This window comes from Anarhichas minor, unplaced genomic scaffold (assembly GCF_050575085.1).
Source record: "Anarhichas minor isolate MPS153535 unplaced genomic scaffold, ASM5057508v1 ptg000063l, whole genome shotgun sequence".
In the NCBI taxonomy this organism is placed as follows: domain Eukaryota; kingdom Metazoa; phylum Chordata; class Actinopteri; order Perciformes; family Anarhichadidae; genus Anarhichas; species Anarhichas minor.
In genome coordinates this window covers 1594598-1615000 of record NW_027466509.1, presented here as the reverse complement: position 1 = coordinate 1615000, position 20403 = coordinate 1594598, and the positions used below count along the sequence as shown (strand labels likewise).

The following is a 20403-nucleotide window of genomic DNA, read 5'->3' as shown; positions in this document are numbered from 1 at the left end:
ATGACAACTACGATCCGATTACTATAGTAAACTATTTATAAACAGTTCATTGTGAAACAAATCATAATATTGTATAAACTATAATAAGTATGTGTTAATGTTTACCAAATTCTTTGTAAACTTTAAGAAGCTGTTTGTAAAATACCTTTGATGATGGATGGACCAGAAACCAACCATGAACCACTGACAGAGTATTAACTGTGTATCTGAATAATGTTTATAGGTGCTTATAAAGTATGCATTTACTTTATTTAGGTATTATAATCATCAGTTGCAACTAGCCACTCAAATAAATATAATGTTCATAGATAGTTTACAAACTATTAACAAATTGTTACAAATATCGGGTCCATCTATCTATGTCATGTTTAAAGATGTTTTACAAACAATGTAATTATTAACCGATACTTTCTATAGTGTAGAGAATGTGTGCAACAATAGACTGTTGAGATAAGATCCGTTGTGAACATGATTGAAGGCAGTGCGTTACTTGGGTTGGGCTGCAGCAGCGCCTCAGTCTGTCTGTAGATCTTCTCCGTCCACAGCTTGGTGCAGTCTGCACGGCTCATCAGGTTCTCAAAGTGAGCGTCCAGCTCCGTCTTCTCCGCCTGGCCCAGCTTCTCCTCTGTGAACTGAGGCACAGCACACACCATGTGTACAGAGGCTCCACCATCCCATCCAACCATCATACGATCAGAAACATCTACGGGAACCGCCGCGACAGCATGACGTCATGGAGGCTCCGGTTCACGACCTGGTCTTGCTCACCTGACAGTCTTTCCCATCCCTTTTCTGTCTCTCTCCCTCTCTCTCTCTGTCTCCCTCTCTCTACCCCTCTCCCTCTCTCTCTCTGTCTCCCTCTCTCTACCCCTCTCCCTCTCTCTCTCTCTGTCTCCCTCTCTCTACCCCTCTCCCTCTCTCTGTCTGTCTCTCTCTCCACCCCTCTCTCTCTCCGTCTGTCTCTCTCTCTGTCTCCCTCTCTCTGCCTCCCCCCCCTCTCTCTCCGTCTCTCTCTCTCTCTGTCTCCCTCTCTCTACCCCTCTCTCTCTGCCTCCCCCCTCTCTCTCTCCGTCTCTCTCCCCCCCTCTCTCTCTCTGTCTCCCTCTCTCTACCCCTCTCTCTCTGTCTCCCTCTCTCTACCCCTCTCTCTCCGTCTCCCTCTCTCTACCCCTCTCTCTCTGTCTCCCTCTCTCTACCCCTCTCTCTCTCTGCCTCCCCCCTCTCTCTCTCCCTCTGTCTCTTGTCCGGATGAAAACAGGTTAATACATCGATGACAAGTTGTTCTTTGAACAGACTCCATCATTAATTCATACTAGCGCCTGGTGCTCTATCCTGGCCCTGAATAAATATAGCGTTACATGAACAACATAGCACCGCCATAGAGGCTACTGATAGCATTCAGACTGCGCTGATTACAATGTGACGTTAGGCCTTAACTTTAGCTGCGGCGTAGTAGTTAGCGAACTGCTGGATGAATACCAAGCATGCGTTTCTACTCGCTGCCTTCTATGTAACGTTACGTTAGCTCGGCAATGCACTATACTGCGAGCTAAGACAAGATGCGGTCACGTTACCGGTAGCCAGTAACGCCAGTAACAGCTGGCTGTCAACTGAGTAAAGCGTCAGTCATGGCGTCAGCCGAACCGCAGCACTATGCACGAGGATTTTATTACCTGGACAGCTCGCGTGAAGAACACTCCCGCACCGGAGGCTAGCTTCTTCACGTTGAAATCCATTCTGTTTGTGTCTGTTAGCTAGCGATGTTACACTCGAGGCAGACTAGCTTACTCTACAGCAGCGGCTGGACGGTATGGCTCACGGCAACAATCACGTGACCATTACCACCTCATTACGTCAAACATGAGCAATCTGACAAAAATATTTAAAAGCACAACATTGGACGAATTGGACAAACAATGGCAAGTGTCTATAATATAATAACATTGATGATGACAGCAGTGACTTAGGCTTTAGCAGCTGTTTCACCAATGTCTTGTATTTCCTTTTTTCCATTAATGCAATACCGAAAGTTGGCCAGCAGATGCCGGCATTTTGATATCTAATGATTAAAATCTATTGCAGCACATTTTGCTTGAAATTGGAGGAGTGCCTCGTTTCCCCGAGTCCCTGTTTACACACCTGACCTGCTAATATATAAAACCTACAACAACATCACAAGAGCAAGATTCAAGGTGTGTGCCTGTCCTCTTCCTTTTCAGATCATTCGCACTCTTTTTGCAATGAATGGCATTTTTTATTTTTTGATAAAGTAAAAGCGTAATTGCTGCAAAACTTCCATTTTCAAAGTTTTATTTATTTATATTTTAACTGGTTCTCAACATGGGAGTCGAGACCCACAAGGGGGTCGCAAGTTAAGTTCTGCGGGTGTCCACATAGTTTTGGAGAAGAAGAAAAATAAAACAACATATTAGAAATAAAAAAAATAAAAAAGTAGAACAGACATTTAACGACTATGTACAATATCAATATATATACAAACGTATATATAAATAAATAACTATATATATATATATATATGAACATAACCCTATACAACAATACAACAACAGTGTCAATGGAATTAAGGTAATAGTGCAAACAGAGGTAGTGGTGCAGTGTGACTGATTAATTGTTCATCAGAGTGACGGCCAGTGGAAAGAAGCTGTTCCTGTGTCTGGTGGTTTTGGAGTACAGTGCTCTGTAGCGCCCTCCAGAGGGGAGGAGTTGAACAGCTTGTGTCCAGGGTGTGAAGGGTCTGCAGTGATCTTTCCTGCCCGTTTGTTTACTGACTCTGGAGGTGGACAAGTCCAGGATGGAGGGCAGGCTGGAACCAATGATCCTCTCTGCAGACCTGACAATGTGTGGATGGATTTGTATTTGACAGTGATTATGTGTGTATGTTAAAAAACAGAATAGACTGGAAGACTGCAGTGTAGAACTGGATGAGCAGCTCCTGGTGCAGGGTGAACTTCCTGAGCTGGCAATATGACAATACTCAAAACTTTCACCCATATACAACTATGTAGTTACACATTTTAGCCACTTCAAGGCAGTTTACACTCTTGATTGTAAATACATTTTCAAATACAATTGCTCCTTGGAGACTAAGGGGACTAATAAAGGTCAACCGCAGCCATCAACACAATAGTAAATAGACTGATATGTTGTTACACACTGAGGCCAGAGTATATCCATGACTACAACCACCATTCTCATACATCCCATAAAATTTACCGTGAGTCAAGGAAGTGGCATGAGCAATATTGTCAAAACAGAAAACACCTGTAGACTGATTACATATCTGCCTTACATATCTTACCACTAGAAAGTAGTATTATGGTGTGGCGGACGTGACCAACATCATTATAATACATTACCATACAGTTCCGGTAAATACCCTCAGAATAAAACAAGCCAAAGTTAACGAAGGTGGATTAGTAGTTTGATGGTGCCATTTGTAATGGATTTCATTTCACGATGCAGGGGTTCGTGATAGCTAAAGGAGTATAATATGAATCCATGTAGTACCTTTGTTGTGATACCTGTAACCACAATCATTATTTTAGCTATCTCCGTAGCCGTAACAACAATGGGGAGTCGGTATTCAACACTACGTTATCGATCCAAGCACGTGATGAACCATACACTGTATGTGTCTTAAACTGGCGAGCCGATTCCCCTTTTGTCAGTCACGTAATCTCGTTTCCGATTTATTTTGCTGTTTTGCAGTGGTCCCTGAATGCACCCTTTCGCCCAGCGGTGACGTAACGACGCATACACTGGTCGAGTCGGGACGTCTGGCTCCCATGTGAGTTTTGTTGATAATGATTTGTTCTGTGGATATTCCGTGTTAAAACATGTATTAGCGGAACTCTGGCCATGTTATTCACTCGTTGACTACGAGTTCACTATCTGTAGAGTTTAACTATTCACAGTTTGGTCTCCGTGAGACTGCAGTAAGTTGTAGCTTGCTAGCTAACTGCCAAAGATATTATTTAGTTAGCTCAGCTAGCCTACTGGAAGTTAGCTACATTTAGATGGTATTACTTAAAGTCCAACGTACGAACTACTTAATAGACTTGAGTCTATAAATTGAGTTTACTTTTGATGTTACAGTCCTGGCGTAACGGGACATAATTTTACTTTTTAGTTATTGCACCGGTACAGTGACGTAATGCAAAGCAGGCGGTCATGGCTTGGAAGTCGAAGACCCGCAATCTACAGGTGGTGGACACGGAGCTGAGTGCTGACACGGTGGAGTGGTGTCCTGTTGCATCGAGCCACGACATCCTGGCCTGCGGGACATATCAGCTAAAAAAAGGGGTGAGATTACATCCGAACAGTCCCGGTGCATTCCATTACCTGTTGTATGAACAGAACCCCAACGACACTTCTATGCTATCTGACCTGTTTTCATCCATTGTGTATTCATTAGTAGTGCCAAGTGTTCCCTGTCTGTAAACACAGTATGACAGAGCCAGACATCAAGCCTTATTATAGTGCTACTGTCCACAGGGACACATTGCTTCCACAGTACAGTGTCATTGATTCTGCTCTTATGGACCACACTGGATTACTCCGACTAGAACTAACAGTAACGTGACATGCTTTACTTTACTTTCATCGGCAACGACCAGGATGAGGCTGCTGGATTAACAATGGACTGCCCAGAGGCCCTGTAATCTCCAGGTGCACCCTGTAATCTCCAGGTGCACCCTGTACTCTCCTGGTACACCCTTTAATCTCCAGGTGCACCCTATAATCTCCTGGTGCACCCTATAATCTCCTGGTGCACCCTGTACTCTCCTGGTGCACCCTGTAATCTCCCGGTGCACCCTGTAATCTCCAGGTGCACCGTGCACCCTGTAATCTCCAGGTGCACCCTGTAATCTCCTGGTACACCCTGTAATCTCCTGGTGCACCCTGTCTCTAAATGCACCCTGTAATCTCCTGGTGCACCCTGTCTCTAAATGCACCCTGTAATCTCCAGGTGCACCCTGTAATCTCCTGGTGCACCCTGTACTCTCCTGGTGCACCCTGTAATCTCCTGGTGCACCCTGTAATCTCCAGGTGCACCCTGTAATCTCCTGGAGCACCCTGTAATCTCCTGGAGCACCCTGTCTCTAAATGCACCATGTAATCTCCTGGAGCACCCTGTCTCTAAATGCACCATGTAATCTCCTGGTACACCCTTTAATCTCCAGGTGCACCCTATAATCTCCTGGTGCACCCTGTACTCTCCTGGTGCACCCTGTAATCTCCAGGTGCACCCTGTAATCTCCAGGTGCACCCTGTAATCTCCTGGTGCACCCTGTAATCTCCTGGTGCACCCTGTCTCTAAATGCACCCTGTAATCTCCTGGTGCACCCTGTCTCTAAATGCACCCTGTAATCTCCAGGTGCACCCTGTAATCTCCTGGTGCACCCTGTACTCTCCTGGTGCACCCTGTAATCTCCAGGTGCACCCTGTCATTTCCTGGTACACCCTGTAATCTCCAGGTGCACCCTGTAATCTCCTGGTGCACCTTGTAATCTCCAGGTGCACCCTGTAATCTCCTGGTGCACCTTGTAATCTCCAGGTACACCCTGTAATCTCCTGGTACACCCTGTAATCTCCAGGTGCACCCTGTAATCTCCTGGTGCACCTTGTAATCTCCAGGTGCACCCTGTAATCTCCTGGTGCACCCTGTACTCTCCTGGTGCACCCTGTAATCTCCAGGTGCACCCTGTAATCTCCAGGTGCACCCTGTAATCTCCTGGTGCACCCTGTAATCTCCTGGTGCACCCTGTCTCTAAATGCACCCTGTAATCTCCTGGTGCACCCTGTCTCTAAATGCACCCTGTAATCTCCAGGTGCACCCTGTAATCTCCTGGTGCACCCTGTACTCTCCTGGTGCACCCTGTAATCTCCAGGTGCACCCTGTCATTTCCTGGTACACCCTGTAATCTCCAGGTGCACCCTGTAATCTCCAGGTGCACCGTGCACCCTGTAATCTCCAGGTGCACCCTGTAATCTCCTGGTACACCCTGTAATCTCCTGGTGCACCCTGTCTCTAAATGCACCCTGTAATCTCCTGGTGCACCCTGTCTCTAAATGCACCCTGTAATCTCCAGGTGCACCCTGTCTCTAAATGCACCCTGTAATCTCCTGGTGCACCTTGTAATCTCCAGGTGCACCCTGTAATCTCCTGGTGCACCTTGTAATCTCCAGGTACACCCTGTAATCTCCTGGTACACCCTGTAATCTCCAGGTGCACCCTGTAATCTCCTGGTGCACCTTGTAATCTCCAGGTGCACCCTGTAATCTCCTGGTGCACCCTGTAATCTCCAGGTGCACCTTGTAATCTCCAGGTGCACCCTGTAATCTCCTGGGTACATACTGGGGCAGCAGTCTGTCGTGCTCCTGTTAGTGTCTGACTGTTGACTAATGAAGTCCCTTTTACCTACTTCCTGAAGGCAGGGGAGGAGGATGCCCCTCCAAGCCGGACTGGTCGTTTGTACCTTTTTGAATTTCGGCGGGAGGGATCCATGAGCCCTCCTCTCACTGAGCTACAGCGCATTGACACAGCGGCCATTTTAGATTTAAAATGGTAAGAAATCAGGTTTGACCAGTGTGGCTTTTGATGCAACTATCTGTTTGCTTGTGGTTGATTCTCCTGCATGTTCTCAGGTGTCACGTGCCACTGTCAGGGGGGGCCGTGCTGGGAATGGCAGCTGCCACTGGAGAGCTGCAGCTGTACACACTGTCAGACAGTCAGGTGAGAAATGTGGCATCAGAGGAATCGCAGCAAGTGAGGTCTATTATTTTTAGGTATATAGTTGATGTTTGTGTACAGAATCAGCACGTAAGGTTTTTGACGGGACACATGATCGTTGAATATGTCAGCCTCTGAGATCAACACTGGTGGAAGACTGTCTTTTCAACCACAGTAATAAGTCCAAATGTGCCATTTTCTTATAAGCAAAGAGCATAATTCCAACCAAACTCAGTTATAATACCGATGTAGCATTGTCTGCAGGTGCTTTTTTAAATCCTTTCTCATTTAATTTATTATGCAACTTGTAAAGTACATTAAACTGCCAAAGTGTAGAAAATGTGGTATAAAAATAAATGACATTGTCTTGCATTGCCTTTAAGAAATGGCCAAACACCAAATCAGACGCTTGAGTGCCCTTGTATCTTATATAAAACGAGCATACCTGGTGGCCAAAAAATCTGAAACATTTTACAATCGCAGTGTAATTGCGGTCCAATACAACAGTGGTGTCGTTTTTAATTGCTATTTTTCAAGCTGTAGACTTTGGTATGTGTGCTGGACTGCATTATGTTCTGAAGACTAAAGCGTTTGTTCTGGATGGACAAAGGCCTCATAACATACTACTGTCCAATAAAACACTGGACACAGTGTCAACAACACCCAACATGATCAGCTGTCACAGCTGCTGTGCTGTTACTGCTTCAGTCTGTTTAGAGACGAGGACAAGCTGAAGCTGCTCAGTCACTGCTGATGTAAAGTGATGTGGCTGGGCACTGACAAGTGTGTTAGTCTGTTACTATGTATTATAAGACTTAGTGTGATGTGGAAGTCTGTGCGGTCATTAATGAACGTGCGTATCCAATAGGAAGGAGGCCATAGACTGGAGCCTCTGTGCTGCGTGGAGGTGGGAGCAGAGCGGCTGGCTCTGTCATTAGACTGGTCCACTGGAAGAATGGACAGGTAACAAACCCGCCGTGGTCCAGAGCCCGAGCCCCTGCACCTCTGGTTTTGGGCAGATTGGGCAGTTTTCTGTTAAATGACTGATGACCATCAAAAGCAAATGTTGATTCAGCTTATTACAACTAAGTCAACTTTATTCCTATTTTTATTATTATTGAGTCATATCTCTGTGACAAAAGACTCTATCCGTATCAATGTTACATTGTCATTAACATTATGTACGCACATAAAACCCTCGTCTAAATATACCAAATATTGGGCTGCTTTTATGACATATGAGTGTATTGGAGGCTCTTGGTCATGTCCCCTGTGTGTGTCAGCAGCAGTGATGTGCGGGTGGTGTGCAGTGACTCTGCAGGCTGCGTCAGTGTGCTCTCCCTGGCTGAAGGCGCTCTGACGGCTCTGTCACAGTGGAAGGCCCATGACTTTGAGGCCTGGATCTCAGCCTTCTCCTACTGGGACACACAGCTGGTATACTCTGGTAACATTCATTTCAATCATTAATCTGCCACATTTTTAATAAGTACTTGCAGGTCTGTCCCTGACCTCTTTGGAGCCCCAAGCTGACATTTTCTTAAGGCCCTCAGTTGTTGTTCTTGTGGCTGTCAGCCTGCCTAGATTAGATTAGGATGGTTCTATGTTCGGAATAAAAACAGTAACTGTGTTATGAAGGTGCATAGGTACTCCACACCTTAAAGTTAGTGTTGGTAATGTTGGGAAACTAGCAATTCAATATATTTTGTATAGCCCAAAATCACAATCTGTACACATACGACATCCCCTGACCTTTGACCCTCACATCAGAACAGGAAGAACTCCCCCAAAATAACTTTTAACGGGGAGAAAAAAGGAAGAAACCTGAGCCGGCCCTAACTGTAAACCTGAAAAAAACTATTTTTCAATGAAAGTAGTTAGCCGCACTAGCTCTGAAAGTTGCTAAATCTAGAAAGAAAGTTGCCAAGTCAGCAACACTGACAGCCTGTCCCTTCAGGCTTCCCTCCAAAGCCCCTCCCCCTAAATTATCATTATGAACATAAACAACCAACATGGCTACTGTTAGTAGTACTAACTTAGTACTCACAGCTGTGAAGCTTGGAAAAGTCCGGTGACACACAATGTAGACAAAAGTAGCTCGTCCAATCTTTTCATCTGGGTCTAATGAAATGATTTGACCTGTGACAGCCACAAATACCGCATTTCTTTGTTTGTCAGAGCATTTGATTCATTGATCGCTGTCGGGATTGTAAAGAGAATTTCAACAAATATTACTACAAATATTTTTGAAGTAAATAACCAATCCTAGCTTAAGTAACCAAAATAATAATAATCCTGGATTCATTTCTATGGTTTTGCTTTGCAGCCAATCAGTGCAATTGCTCATCAATTTAATGCATGGTGTGATTAGCCCACTACTGCAGCAGCTACAACTCTGTGTGTGTGTGTGTGTGTGTGTGTGTGTGTGTGTGTGTGTGTGTGTGTGTGTGTGTGTGTGTGTGTGTGTGTGTGTGTGTGTGTGTGTGTGTGTGTGTGTGTGTGTGTGTGTGTGTGTGTGTGTGTGTGTGTGTGTGTGTGTGTGTGTGTGTGTGTGTGTCTCCTCAACAGGTGGTGATGACTGCAAACTCAAAGGCTGGGATCTCAGGGTGGGTCCCTCCTGCCCCACCTTCACCAGTAAAAGGTAGTTTCACCAGCAATCTTTTGGTATGTCCGTTCAGGCGAAGCACACTGACAAGTTCTGGTCTGTTCTCTTGAAGACACTCAATGGGTGTGTGCAGTATACACAGCAACCCCCACCGGGAGCACATCTTGGCTACAGGCAGGTAAATATCCCAGTGACCTCTGTGGAAAAATGGTGTTGCGTGAGAATGACCTTTTACTTCCATGTCTTCCTCTGTCTTTGTTCTTCTTGTCTTGAACAATCAGCTGGCTCAGTCTTTCAGTCATGTGACCGTCTTGTGTTCTGGGCTTCTGTGTTTGCAGCTATGATGAGCAGGTTTTGCTGTGGGATGGCAGGAACATGCGACATCCTCTCAGTGAAAGTCCAGTGGGTGGTGGAGTGTGGAGGCTGAAGTGGCATCCGACCGATCAGCACCTGCTGCTGGCAGCCTGCATGCACAATGACTTCCACATCCTCCACTGCCAGCAGGCGCTAGGTGAGTATGGAGGAGGGAACACCATGAACTCTGTTTTTCCTTTTATTGTTGGTTCGTCATTCAGTTAGTTAACCAAGGTACCAAGTTTTAGTTTGGCCTCCTGATTCATAAAATGTAATGACACCAGGCTCGCCTCATCAGACAGAAAATTAACTTTAGTAAAATGAGAGCGAGTCACATTGCCCTGGAACTTGAAAGAGTAACTGGACACAGGCTTTGTCAGACCCCAAAAGCAGTTTAGCATTGCAGTCTTCATCTTCATTACTGAATACATCGGGATCCAGGAGCTGGTAAACATGAGGGAACAGTTAGTCGGCCTGAGTTATTGTTGCATGAATGAAATGTATCCCGTAAGGACCAGGATGCACCTGTACAGAAGCTTTGACCCAGGCGTACGTACGTTATGGAGACGCAGATGGTGAGGTGCTCAATTAAAACCAGGCCGTAGAAATTAAATGTAAGAGGTATCATACATATCATTAATCATAAACATTCAAACCAGCAGTCATATTTGTGCTAATAAGCCATAACTATTTCATAAACAACTTTCAATTGTAAACAATATTAAATCAACTCAAATTCGGCTCAAGTGTATGAAAGGTTTTATAAATCTGAATATTTTGTCATTTCGATCCTATGAACTAATAAATAAGACTCCAGCCCAATATTAAGGAATTTCTGATTCTGCCCGTAAGAATTATTGTGTGAAACATCAATGTTTTCCTGTCTTTGTCCAGAGGGCGGTGGAGGAGCGTGTCCGGTCCTAGCCTCCTACATCCTGCACAACTCCCTGGCGTATGGAGCCGACTGGTCCCGACTGTCCCTGGAGGAACCGGCTCCCTGCTCTCCTGTTGCTGCAGAACCAAAGGAAAGCCTCGCAGAGAGTGGAGGTCACTTGAGGATTCAGTATGAATCTCCCACCGCCAGCTTTGACACTTCCCTGGAGGATGATGCAGGACGATACATCCCAGAGGGCATTGCAGCACCCCCTTTCACCCCTACTGCAGGCCCTGCCCTGATTCCCGATGAGGATGCCCATTCACTGTCCTATGTGCTGGCAAGCTGCTCCTTCTATGACCATATGCTGCATGTGTGGCGCTGGGACTGGACTCCAGATCAGGCTCAACTGGAATCAGAGCCATGCTGACCAGGCTGGAGCACTGGCACGATAGAAATATACCAAGTTCTGCAGAATGTATAGCCAACAAATAGTCCCCAGACTTATCACAGAATATGCAATTAGGAAAACCTTATATTTTTGAATTGACACTTGATTTTTATAAGCTTGTATTTAAACAAATTGCTTACAATCCTCACTATTTGCCCTGTAGCAGAAAGATCAACACCAACATTTACCCACAAACCTGTTCTTCATTATAGCAGTGTTAAGATAAATTGTTCTCAAAAACAACTTTCTTGACTCCATGCAATGTGTGTGAATTGGTCCTCAAAAGGAAATTATCTTCATTTGCACCTTTCTACCTTATAAGGACTCCTGGGTTCAGTTCAGCATTAATGACATTTTGGATGGGTTGATGCGTGATGTAGCCCAGATTAGCAGGTTAAAGGCTCCCGAGTAATGAACCTCCTCTTCAATGACACACCCCCTTTTTGCAATTGTAAAGAGTGTTCTGCCAGCATATGTGGTGATCTTCAACTCATGATTTTGTAAGCGTTATCACAGTAGTAGAACTACATTTGAAATAGCCACTTGAATTGCTAGTTACATTTATTACACTTCCTGACCAATAAAGCTACATTATCAAGTTCTAGGTTCACTGTGTCTTAACTTGGAGTCATGTCTTTAAAATCAAGGGGCTTTGAGAAAAATGAACTACTATATTGTAGTATATCGTCTCAGTATAAGAGAATGTGAAGAATAACTATGATTAGCCTCAGCACAGTTATGTTCGTTACCTATACTTTATGACTAATGCACAACTCTACAGCATTGATCATTTATTTTGCCTGATGAAGTAACAGAAAAGTCAATCACTTGTAGGAACAAATATCTTTCTAAATATAACTCCCATTTGTGAAGGTATCATCCCTGTTAGTCTGCAGCTTTCAGTCTACCCAGCAGTCTTTGCAAATACACAACACTGAGTCCATCTTCAGCGCACATAGTTCTTGGGATAAAGCTTGAAGAGCTTCCCCTCCTGTTTGGGCTCAAAACCATATTTCTCCAGCTGTCCTTTGCTGAAAGTGCCCTCTTCAAAGTCTTTCTTGATCTGAGGGGCCACAACGTCAGCAAACACACTTTGTGCTGTGAGTGGAGGCTCCGTTCCCCGAGGAGCACGATACGACACGTAGGGTTTCAGTTTAAAGGCCTCCAAGTTAGGCACCACAAACTCTGGAATCATGGTCCGTATGGACAGAAACTTCCTGCTGGAGAGCCTCAGTCCAGTGGGCCTGGCGCCTCTGCCTTTATTATGAGTCCTTGATCCCCGCTTGCTGGTGAACTCAGCCATCCTGTCTGCTCCTCTGACCAGACCCCTCATCAACGTGGATAACACACCCATCGTGCCACAGCGTTCAGAGAAACCCTGTGGAGAATAAATGATGCTTTACACGTGTATTCAAGTGAAGACGGCATAGGTACAACCCCAAAGAATACACAGATTCTGCCACCAACACGGTTTTCAGAACTGACGAATGATGTCGCGTTATATCCTCGTATGAACGTGGGAATAAAGTATGGCAGCCAGGGGATCAATCATCTTCTGATACGCGTACATCTTCTCCGTTTGTTTGATAACACCATTACTGAAACGACTAAGACTGTTAGCTTTAACGTTATCTGGTATTAACGCATTGTTCGTCATGTAGTAAAATGGGTTCAGGTGATGAAAACCTGCTTAACATTTCTGATTTAGCAAGCTAAGAGGACATCTGAAAGCTTTGTTTTAACAGTTAGCTCATTACGTTCGCTAGCTAACGTTAGCTAGCGAACGATAACCTACGAGCCTGCTAACGCTGTTATATCGCCTGCATGCTAGCTAACTAACATTTGACGTTAATAAAATAGTCGTTATAGTTAAAAATGGCCCATAAGTTCATTCATTGTTACAAAATGTAACTCCTCTCACCTTGAGTTCGCTGTTGGTCCGATGAGAGCAATGTGCCGAGCTGTCCAAGGAAGTGCTCAGTGATTGGCCGAAAGGCAAAACCAACCACCAATCACAATCAGAGACACTAGTACTAAACTGTTACTGATGGACGTGCGTCAAGTTAGCCAGAGCTACGTAGTACACAATTGAATTCCCCTTCAAGATAAATGCTCAAAAGGCACAATTAGTATGCGCAAAGCATGTATCTATCTAGTTCTGTGTTAATGTTGAGCGGAACTAGAGCTATACTATGTACCACTGAAGAGTAACATCTAGCTATTGAATTGCACCTTACATCCTCTAAACACAGTCCAGATGCCTCCATCACGTCTGGGTCATCTAGATGTTCGTCAATACGGATTTTACTTTGAAAGCCATTACCGGATATTGAGACTGTTTTACCGCACAGGCTTGACGCTGTTCTCAGGCATGTAGCATTAGACACACACTTTGATACAAGAAAGGTACGTGGGGAAATTGTTTGGTCGGTTCAGTCGAAAGGGGTAAACGTCAGTTATATTGCTGAAGCTTTTATCTGTATTTGTTGTCAATGCAGACTTGTTTATTTGTTCAGTTTCTCAATCGCATTGTTGCGGACCGCAGCCACAGTAGCTGCGCCCGCGGACATGTGTGTGAGAATGAACGGTAACGTTACGTTAACGTTCGCTATAACAAAGTTACATTTACGTTAACTAATTGTGGAATTGCATGTTGGCTCTCTTCGTACTGTTAGCGGGTTAGCTATCAGTAAATATCAAACGATAGAAGTGTGAGTTATTTTGCTTTATCACTACGTCAAGCAGGAATATGATGCTCCGTGTTGTCGCCAAACTCTTTAAATATGTACGTGGCTCTGGTGCTCTCCTGCAAACGCACTCACGTCGACCAAAATAGGATACGACTATTAGTAAAACACACTTTTCAATTCGGCATATATAATCCACAAAGCACTAGCAAAAACATCTTCCATATTTGATGGAGTGTGGCTCTAGAAGACAGACCCAGGACACGCGCGAAGTCAACAAGTGTCTGTAAACAAACTAAACATGACAGCCGACATCTTTCCTCTGGTCCACTGAACGATCCGTGCACCGTTTTGCAGGCTTGTGTGGCTGCCTGTCGGTAGAGTTCAGCAGTGAGTGAGTGGAGCCAGTGTCTGGTTACCAGCATTGAGCTTGTGACCTCTAGCGGAGCAGCTGATCTTTACCCCAGATTCTCTGTGGCGGTCAGATGGGTGCAGCAATGCACTCGGGTGCAGGGTTCGAGTCCCGGGCTATTTTGATCTCAAAGCTTCATCAGAATATAATTCCATAATAGCAACAAATCATCTTCTTAAGTTAAATGCACATTAATTTCCCTTGTGAAATGAATGAATGTCTGTAGTTTAAATTCTTTCATTTCACTATTCTAGATTGTGTTGTTTTACTGCATTATTTTCTTTGAACAGAAATGGAAGACGATGGTGAAGAGAAGAGCTGCAGTATACCGGTATGTTGTTCCTATTCATTGCACTTCTTTGGCCTGATGTTGAGATCAATGTCCCATGAAAACAAAAGGCCAGGCACAGATACTCTATAGTTGTTTAGCCTTTGTTTGTTGTTGTTTTATATCTCTTTGTAGTCATTTTGGTCTTTTTGTGGTTATTTTTTTGTCTGATTGTTTTGACCCTTTTTTTTAAATTTTGCATCTCTTAGTAGTTGTTTTGTGTATCTTTATAGTCATTTCTGTGTCTCTGTGGTTGTTTTTCCTCTTTTCTTAGTCGTTTTGAGTCTCTTTATAACTTTTATAGTTCTTATATATCTTGAGTCTTTCTGAGTGACATCGTGTAGGTGAAGGCCAGGGGGGCCCCTGACACTTTGGACCCCTGGGTCTGTGCCTGATAGACCCAATATTCCATCCATGCATGTCTTTGTCCTCAGCGAGACATTTAGGAAAACGATTTTCACAATTTAACCGTTTTTACAACTGCTGATGTCCAGTTGATTTCTCAGTGTTGTTCCTGTTCTTGATGTTTCAGAGCTTGGTTCCACTCAGTACTGAGATCGGGGCCAAGATGACGCAGCTTGTGGAGGAGAGGACCGAGGCCAACATGGTAACCACCGACAGTCGATTTCTGACTCCAGAGGTTTGACTGCGACTTTGGGCCTCATTCACCAACCATTAGGGAGACACACTGGGTAAAACAAAGTGAACTAATAGATATCACCATGAAACGCCCCCAGTTGATTACTTACATTAAGACAATTATTTATTGTATTATACGTTTTCTGAAAATGTTGTTTAAATATGCAAATGATGCATTGTCTTATCACATATGTTTTCATTTGCATACATATCCTGAACAGAATTCTGAGCATTGGATAAAGCCGGCTTCAAACGTCTTCTTTCATTTTGTTGACAAAGTAGACTCAAATGTTTTGTTTGGATATCTCTCCTCATCACCGCATCAATCAGGAAATACTGTCAACACTCATAAAATCCATTTTCTCCATGTTTTTAGTAATAAAATATTGTATAAAACAGGCTGTGAATGATATGTGTACAAACCCCTTCAGAATATTAGGAATGAGCCACTTTGGTGTATGTAAGAGCTACAGCGGAGAAAAAAAACATTCTGAGAAAACGGATTTTAGCGATATACATTTTAAAATGTCCTACATACTGAAGACACTGCAGGTGAATCAGGTAAAACAATGTAACTAATAGACATCACCATGAAATCACTGACATTAAGACAAAATGTGTTAAATTTGCTCAAAAAATAATGACACAATGCATCAGAAGTTCAAAGTTTGCTTTATTGTCAATTCCACAATGTACTGGACATACAGGGGAGTTGAAAAGACGTTTCTCTCTAGTCCAACATATAAACATATAAAGTGAATACAGTGCAATAGATTAAAAAAACATTTAGACAATATATATATATAATAAGAGGGAAAAAAACTATCAATCTGTATTTAGCAGCAGTTGGACATGGGGAGTCTTAAAGAGAGTAGGGAGAGAGTTCAGAGAGTTCAGCTTCCTAACAGCCTGGTGGACGAAGCTGTTTGAGAGTCTGGTGGTGCGAGCACGGAGGCTCCGGTATCTTCTCCCAGAGGGCAGGAGGCTGAAGAGACTGTGTGAGGGGTGGCTGGAGTCGCGCACAATCATGGTCACTTTGCGGGTGAGGCGAGTGTCATATATGTCCTGCAGGGAGGGGAGTGAGGGGAGTGAGGCACCAATGATCCTTCCAGCTGTGTTCGCTATGCGCTGCAGGGCTTTCCTGTTGTAGTCAGTGCAGCAAAAATGTCTTATGTATAAATAAATAAAGGCTTTAATAAATGTATAAATAAAGACTGGAATAAATAGATAAATGCATAAATAAATGTATAAATACAGAAATTAATAAATAAAATAATAAATAAATGCTGAAATAAATAAATACTGAAATGAATAAATAAAAGTTGATACCTAAACAGGACATAAATCTATTTCTACATTTCTGTATTCCTTCATTTATTTGTTTCTGTATTTCTGTGTCCGTATGTTAATGAGGTAGGCGTTCCGAACCTCATTCTTAAGCAGGATTGGTCAAGTAGGGGAGCAAGACAGAAGCAACCGATTCCTAGCCAATCATCTCTGTAGACGACGTCAAAAAACTATCTAGCAGCACTAACGGCTTCCACAGTCTGCAGCTGGGACTGCTGCGCGTGAGTGCTTTGGGACGGCCGAGGGGCTCACGGCAGCACCCGCTGCTCGTTGAGGACAGTAACTGCAGAACCATACGTGCTTTCACGTCAGAGTCTCCAAAACACCAGAAAAGGCTCCAATAACACCAGAAAAAGTTGCTCGATTTGTCGCTCGTCGCTTTTGACAAAAAAAAGTCGCCAAGAGGGTTTGGAAAGTCGTCAATTTGTCAACACTGGGCTGGCCGACTTCAACGTTTCTGTGCAAGGCAGCAGTAGTAGACCAGAAGCCATCACACTCCTGTGACCAATCCTGCTTTAGACAGAGGTTAGGACCTCCCACCTCATTAGCATACAGACACATCAATGAATTAATGTAGGTGAATAGAAATGTAGAAATAAATATATGATATATGTATTTATTTATGTCCTGTTTGATTATCAACTTTTATTTATTTATCTTTACATTAATTCATTTATTTCCATATTTATTTCAGCATTTATTTATTTATACTTTTATTCATTTATTTCAGTATTTATTTCAGCTTTTAATTATTATTTTATTCATTTATTTCTGTATTCAAACATTTATTTAAGCATTTATTTATTTATTCCTGTATTTATTTATACATGTATTAATGCATTTATTTATACTTAAGTCATATTCTGTCGTCCATATGTAAAACCTCAAATATCAAAATATATATGAAATTGTAAAATGTATTCAAAAAAATTCCAGAACTGAATCTAAATTATATTCAACCCAAAAAACCTTTTCATTCACTTATTTATATTTTGAATTCATTGCTGTATTTTTCAATGTTCAAGACCACAACTTGAACTTTCAGGTTCACTTTTCTTCTCAAATGATCAAAACTATTGACCTGGATTTGGCTCCATACTTAATAACTTTGGTGCATTCACAGCAATGTTGTTATTAATGTGCACTGTCCCTTATCAAATAAACCAATAAATAAAACATGTAAGCTGCAGGACAATTCAGTGAAATTATTTATATTTTATATTATTTATATATATTCACTACTGATTCTTTTAAATATGACGGCTCATTTGGTGTTCACGTCTTGCAGAAGTACCTCCACTTCTAAAGTATTTAAGTTTTGTGTTTTTTACATGGTATTAGTACTAATCATTTATTTTGGTCCTTATTGACAATTTTCCAAAGAAAGAAGGCAAGTGGGCAGTGCGGGCAGCTGGTTATGTTTTATAACCCACTTCCGCTCCTCGCTGGTTGGTTGGGATGGCTCTTGGTGTGACGGAACCTCCACGCCAACAAATTGAAGAACAAACTTAGGAGGATATCGGTGAATGAGGCCCGTTGTTTGTAAATGGCTTTTTTGCATGAATGTAATTAAATGCGTGTTGAAGTGCACTGGAGAAAAGGATGAACTGGTAACACATGGATGACTCTGGTGTTCCTGTTCTTGTCACCCTGTCATAACATGTGGATTGATCATTTAGAGTTTTTGAGTAGAGCTCATCTGAATGTGTTGTGTGTTTCTCTTCCAGTGGACGGCGGTGCTGATCGGAGCTGCGACAGTTGTTTCTGTCGTTGGAGTTGTTGTGTTCCTTCTTTACAGAAGATACAAACTGTCAAGTCAGTGCCTTGCTCTCTGTGCAATCTGTTCTGTTTCAGAGCACATTAGTGTCTCAATGATGCAGGATGTAAAGATGTGCAAAATACACCCAAATACTCAGTTAACATATTAATATGGGTTGTGTCAGAGTGACTGTCACAATGATGTTTTTATCATCAGAGACAATATAAACGTTGTTCACAGTTCATACAAGCATGTATTTTCAGGGTTGTGTTTTTTATTTATTTATTAATTCACTGTATTAATAATGTAGTTGGTAAAGGTTTGTTGATCCTGTATGTCCTATTCATAAAAGAAACCAAGTTGTCAGTGAATTAGTTATTCTGAGGGATTAGAAGCAGAGTGATCTAACCAGACAGATGTACGGCATCAGTTCAATGTACAGGAGGACTCATTCATACAGGAGGACTCATTCATACAGGAGGACTCATTCATACAGGAGGACTCATTCATACAGGAGGGGGCAAATGGTTTAACAGAAGATGTATGGTGTGTTTCAGAGGAGGCCGGCGCTCCACACTATCGCTTTAGGAAGAGAGACAAGGTGATGTTCTACGGCCGGAAGATCATGAGAAAGGTCGGTGCCTTCTTCAGCATGCTACTTGCAGACGTTTGACACACTGTGCAGAGGGCCAGAGGGCCACGTCTATCATTCACTTTTCAGTCACAAAGACTTTAATTAATACCTGGCAACCCATTGAAAACCCATAAGGTTGTTTAAAGCTACAGATGTAAAGCCAAGATAACTATTGTCACTGCAGTACATGAGGTGGATCATCTATAAAAGCAATCGGGTTCCTCTGCCTCCTCTTAGTGTTCCTAATGGGGTCTGCAAGATTCCACTGAGGACCGGATCTTTTCATGAATGAGCCGTCTCACGTACTACTGTCAGGATATAAAAACAGCTTCAGCAAATGTGACAAAAAAACCTTTTTATTAAAGATGCAGATTTATCTGAATGAAAAACAAAAGTTCTGTCCTCTGTTTTCTAGAGCTCATAATCACAGTTTATCATCTCATATCTATGCAATATTGATTCTGGCGCCCAACAACACATTTTGGAAGTGTGACTTTAGTCCACTACTCTGAGGTGATTCGTGTTCTTTTCTCTGCCAGTTCAATAGACTGTAGACATCCCTCTCTGCTGATGATGTTTTCATTACATCTTAACTGATACGTTGTTGCTATCTTTCTCCGTTGGACGTAGACGGACGGACAGAAAGAGGCAATTTACTACAAGCATGACAAATCCCCAAACCTTTCCTGTTGCAGGTCCAGACGTTGTCCTCAGTCCCCGCCTCTGCTTCCAACTCAGCTTCCCGTCAGAGAGTGAGGAAGAGGACCAAAGTCCTGTCGATAGCTCGCAAGTGAGTCTCTTTTTCAGCATCTGGTGAAGACGGATAGTTCATTCTTCAACTTAGGAACAGTTGTTTGATAAAATATTATTATTATATTATTTTGTCAAAGAAGAACAGGGACAAATACATAATCAGAGCCAGTCTCCACTAAATATTGGATACGTTTTCAATAATATACCATATTTAAACCCTTGTTAATTAACCAGAGCAGTCATTCAGAATGTCCTTTAAAAGCAGAAATAAACCAGCATAAATATATTGATGAGAAAGATTTGTAATATAAATGCACAGAGGTGTTGTGTTTTAGGAAAGAGGTAAGTTTCAGTTTAAATTATAGAAACTTGGTTTAGAGAGCTGCAACTCCAAGTAATACATTTTTTACAGTATGAAGAAGAACTTTTTCACGTGTGCGTGTGTGCGTGTGTGTGTGTTTAAGGATCCTGCGCATCCGGAGGGAGCCCCCCACCCTGCAGCCCAAAGAGCCTCCTCCCTGCCTGCTGGAGGCTGACCTGACTGAGTTTGATGTGAAGAACTCCAATCTGCCCTCTGAGGTGCTGTACATGCTGAAAAATGTCAGGTAAGTAAAATGTGTGATGCTTCATTTCCATCTTCCACATGAACAGGAGCACAGTTTCTATGCAGTCCCATTGTGACATATAGATGTAAGGAGTAGCCAGTGTACTGAAAAGATCAGTCCTGAAAATCGATTAATCGTTTAGTATTTTTGTTTGAAAAATGACTTAAACTGCTTAAAGTCCGTTTCTTTCAGATTCACAGCACC

At 42.9% G+C, this 20403-nt stretch overlaps 4 protein-coding genes across 10 annotated transcripts in view; 2 read left to right on the top strand and 2 right to left on the bottom strand.

Moving 5' to 3' along the window:
- The window catches only part of LOC142933872 (endophilin-B2-like), a gene marked incomplete at its 3' end in the record, with an annotated part of 17790 nt that extends 15947 nt beyond the window's left edge, over positions 1-1843 (bottom strand). Inside the window, exons 1-2 of the mRNA XM_076078150.1 lie at positions 1674-1843; positions 491-632 (exon numbers count right to left, since the gene is read on the bottom strand). Of these exons, the coding sequence (XP_075934265.1) occupies positions 491-632; positions 1674-1736 (205 nt within the window). The remainder of the gene's footprint in view (positions 1-490; positions 633-1673) is intronic.
- A 278-nt stretch (positions 1844-2121) lies between these two features.
- dph7 (diphthamide biosynthesis 7) lies at positions 2122-11633 on the top strand. Of its 3 annotated transcripts, none has more exons than XM_076078176.1 (11): positions 2122-2192; positions 3730-3808; positions 4151-4323; positions 6456-6589; positions 6670-6757; positions 7623-7717; positions 8038-8198; positions 9320-9392; positions 9469-9534; positions 9695-9867; positions 10605-11633. In XM_076078176.1, exons 3-11 carry the CDS (start codon positions 4192-4194, stop codon positions 11012-11014), a joined length of 1332 nt encoding a protein of 443 aa, XP_075934291.1. In that variant the 5' UTR covers positions 2122-2192; positions 3730-3808; positions 4151-4191; the 3' UTR covers positions 11015-11633. The 3 variants fall into 3 exon arrangements, with proteins under 3 accessions (XP_075934291.1, XP_075934293.1, XP_075934292.1); XM_076078178.1 differs by lacking the exon at positions 2122-2192 and adding an exon at positions 2841-2859; XM_076078177.1 differs by lacking the exon at positions 2122-2192 and having other exon boundaries at positions 3676-3808.
- Positions 10453-14072, bottom strand: mrpl41 (mitochondrial ribosomal protein L41). The gene is made up of 2 exons (XM_076078179.1): positions 12957-14072; positions 10453-12413 (listed from the first exon to the last, which is right to left on the bottom strand). Exon 2 carries the CDS (start codon positions 12387-12389, stop codon positions 11982-11984), a length of 408 nt encoding a protein of 135 aa, XP_075934294.1. The 5' UTR covers positions 12390-12413; positions 12957-14072; the 3' UTR covers positions 10453-11981.
- The window catches only part of pnpla7b (patatin-like phospholipase domain containing 7b), a 26744-nt gene continuing 19699 nt past the window's right edge, over positions 13359-20403 (top strand). For 2 of the 5 annotated variants that reach the window (XM_076078173.1, XM_076078171.1), the window contains exons 1-7: positions 13359-13441; positions 14425-14465; positions 14995-15069; positions 18176-18263; positions 18765-18841; positions 19537-19631; positions 20059-20199. In XM_076078173.1, the coding sequence (XP_075934288.1) occupies positions 14427-14465; positions 14995-15069; positions 18176-18263; positions 18765-18841; positions 19537-19631; positions 20059-20199 (515 nt within the window). In that variant the 5' untranslated portion in view covers positions 13359-13441; positions 14425-14426. The other 3 variants (XM_076078174.1, XM_076078175.1, XM_076078172.1) reach the window with 3 other exon arrangements.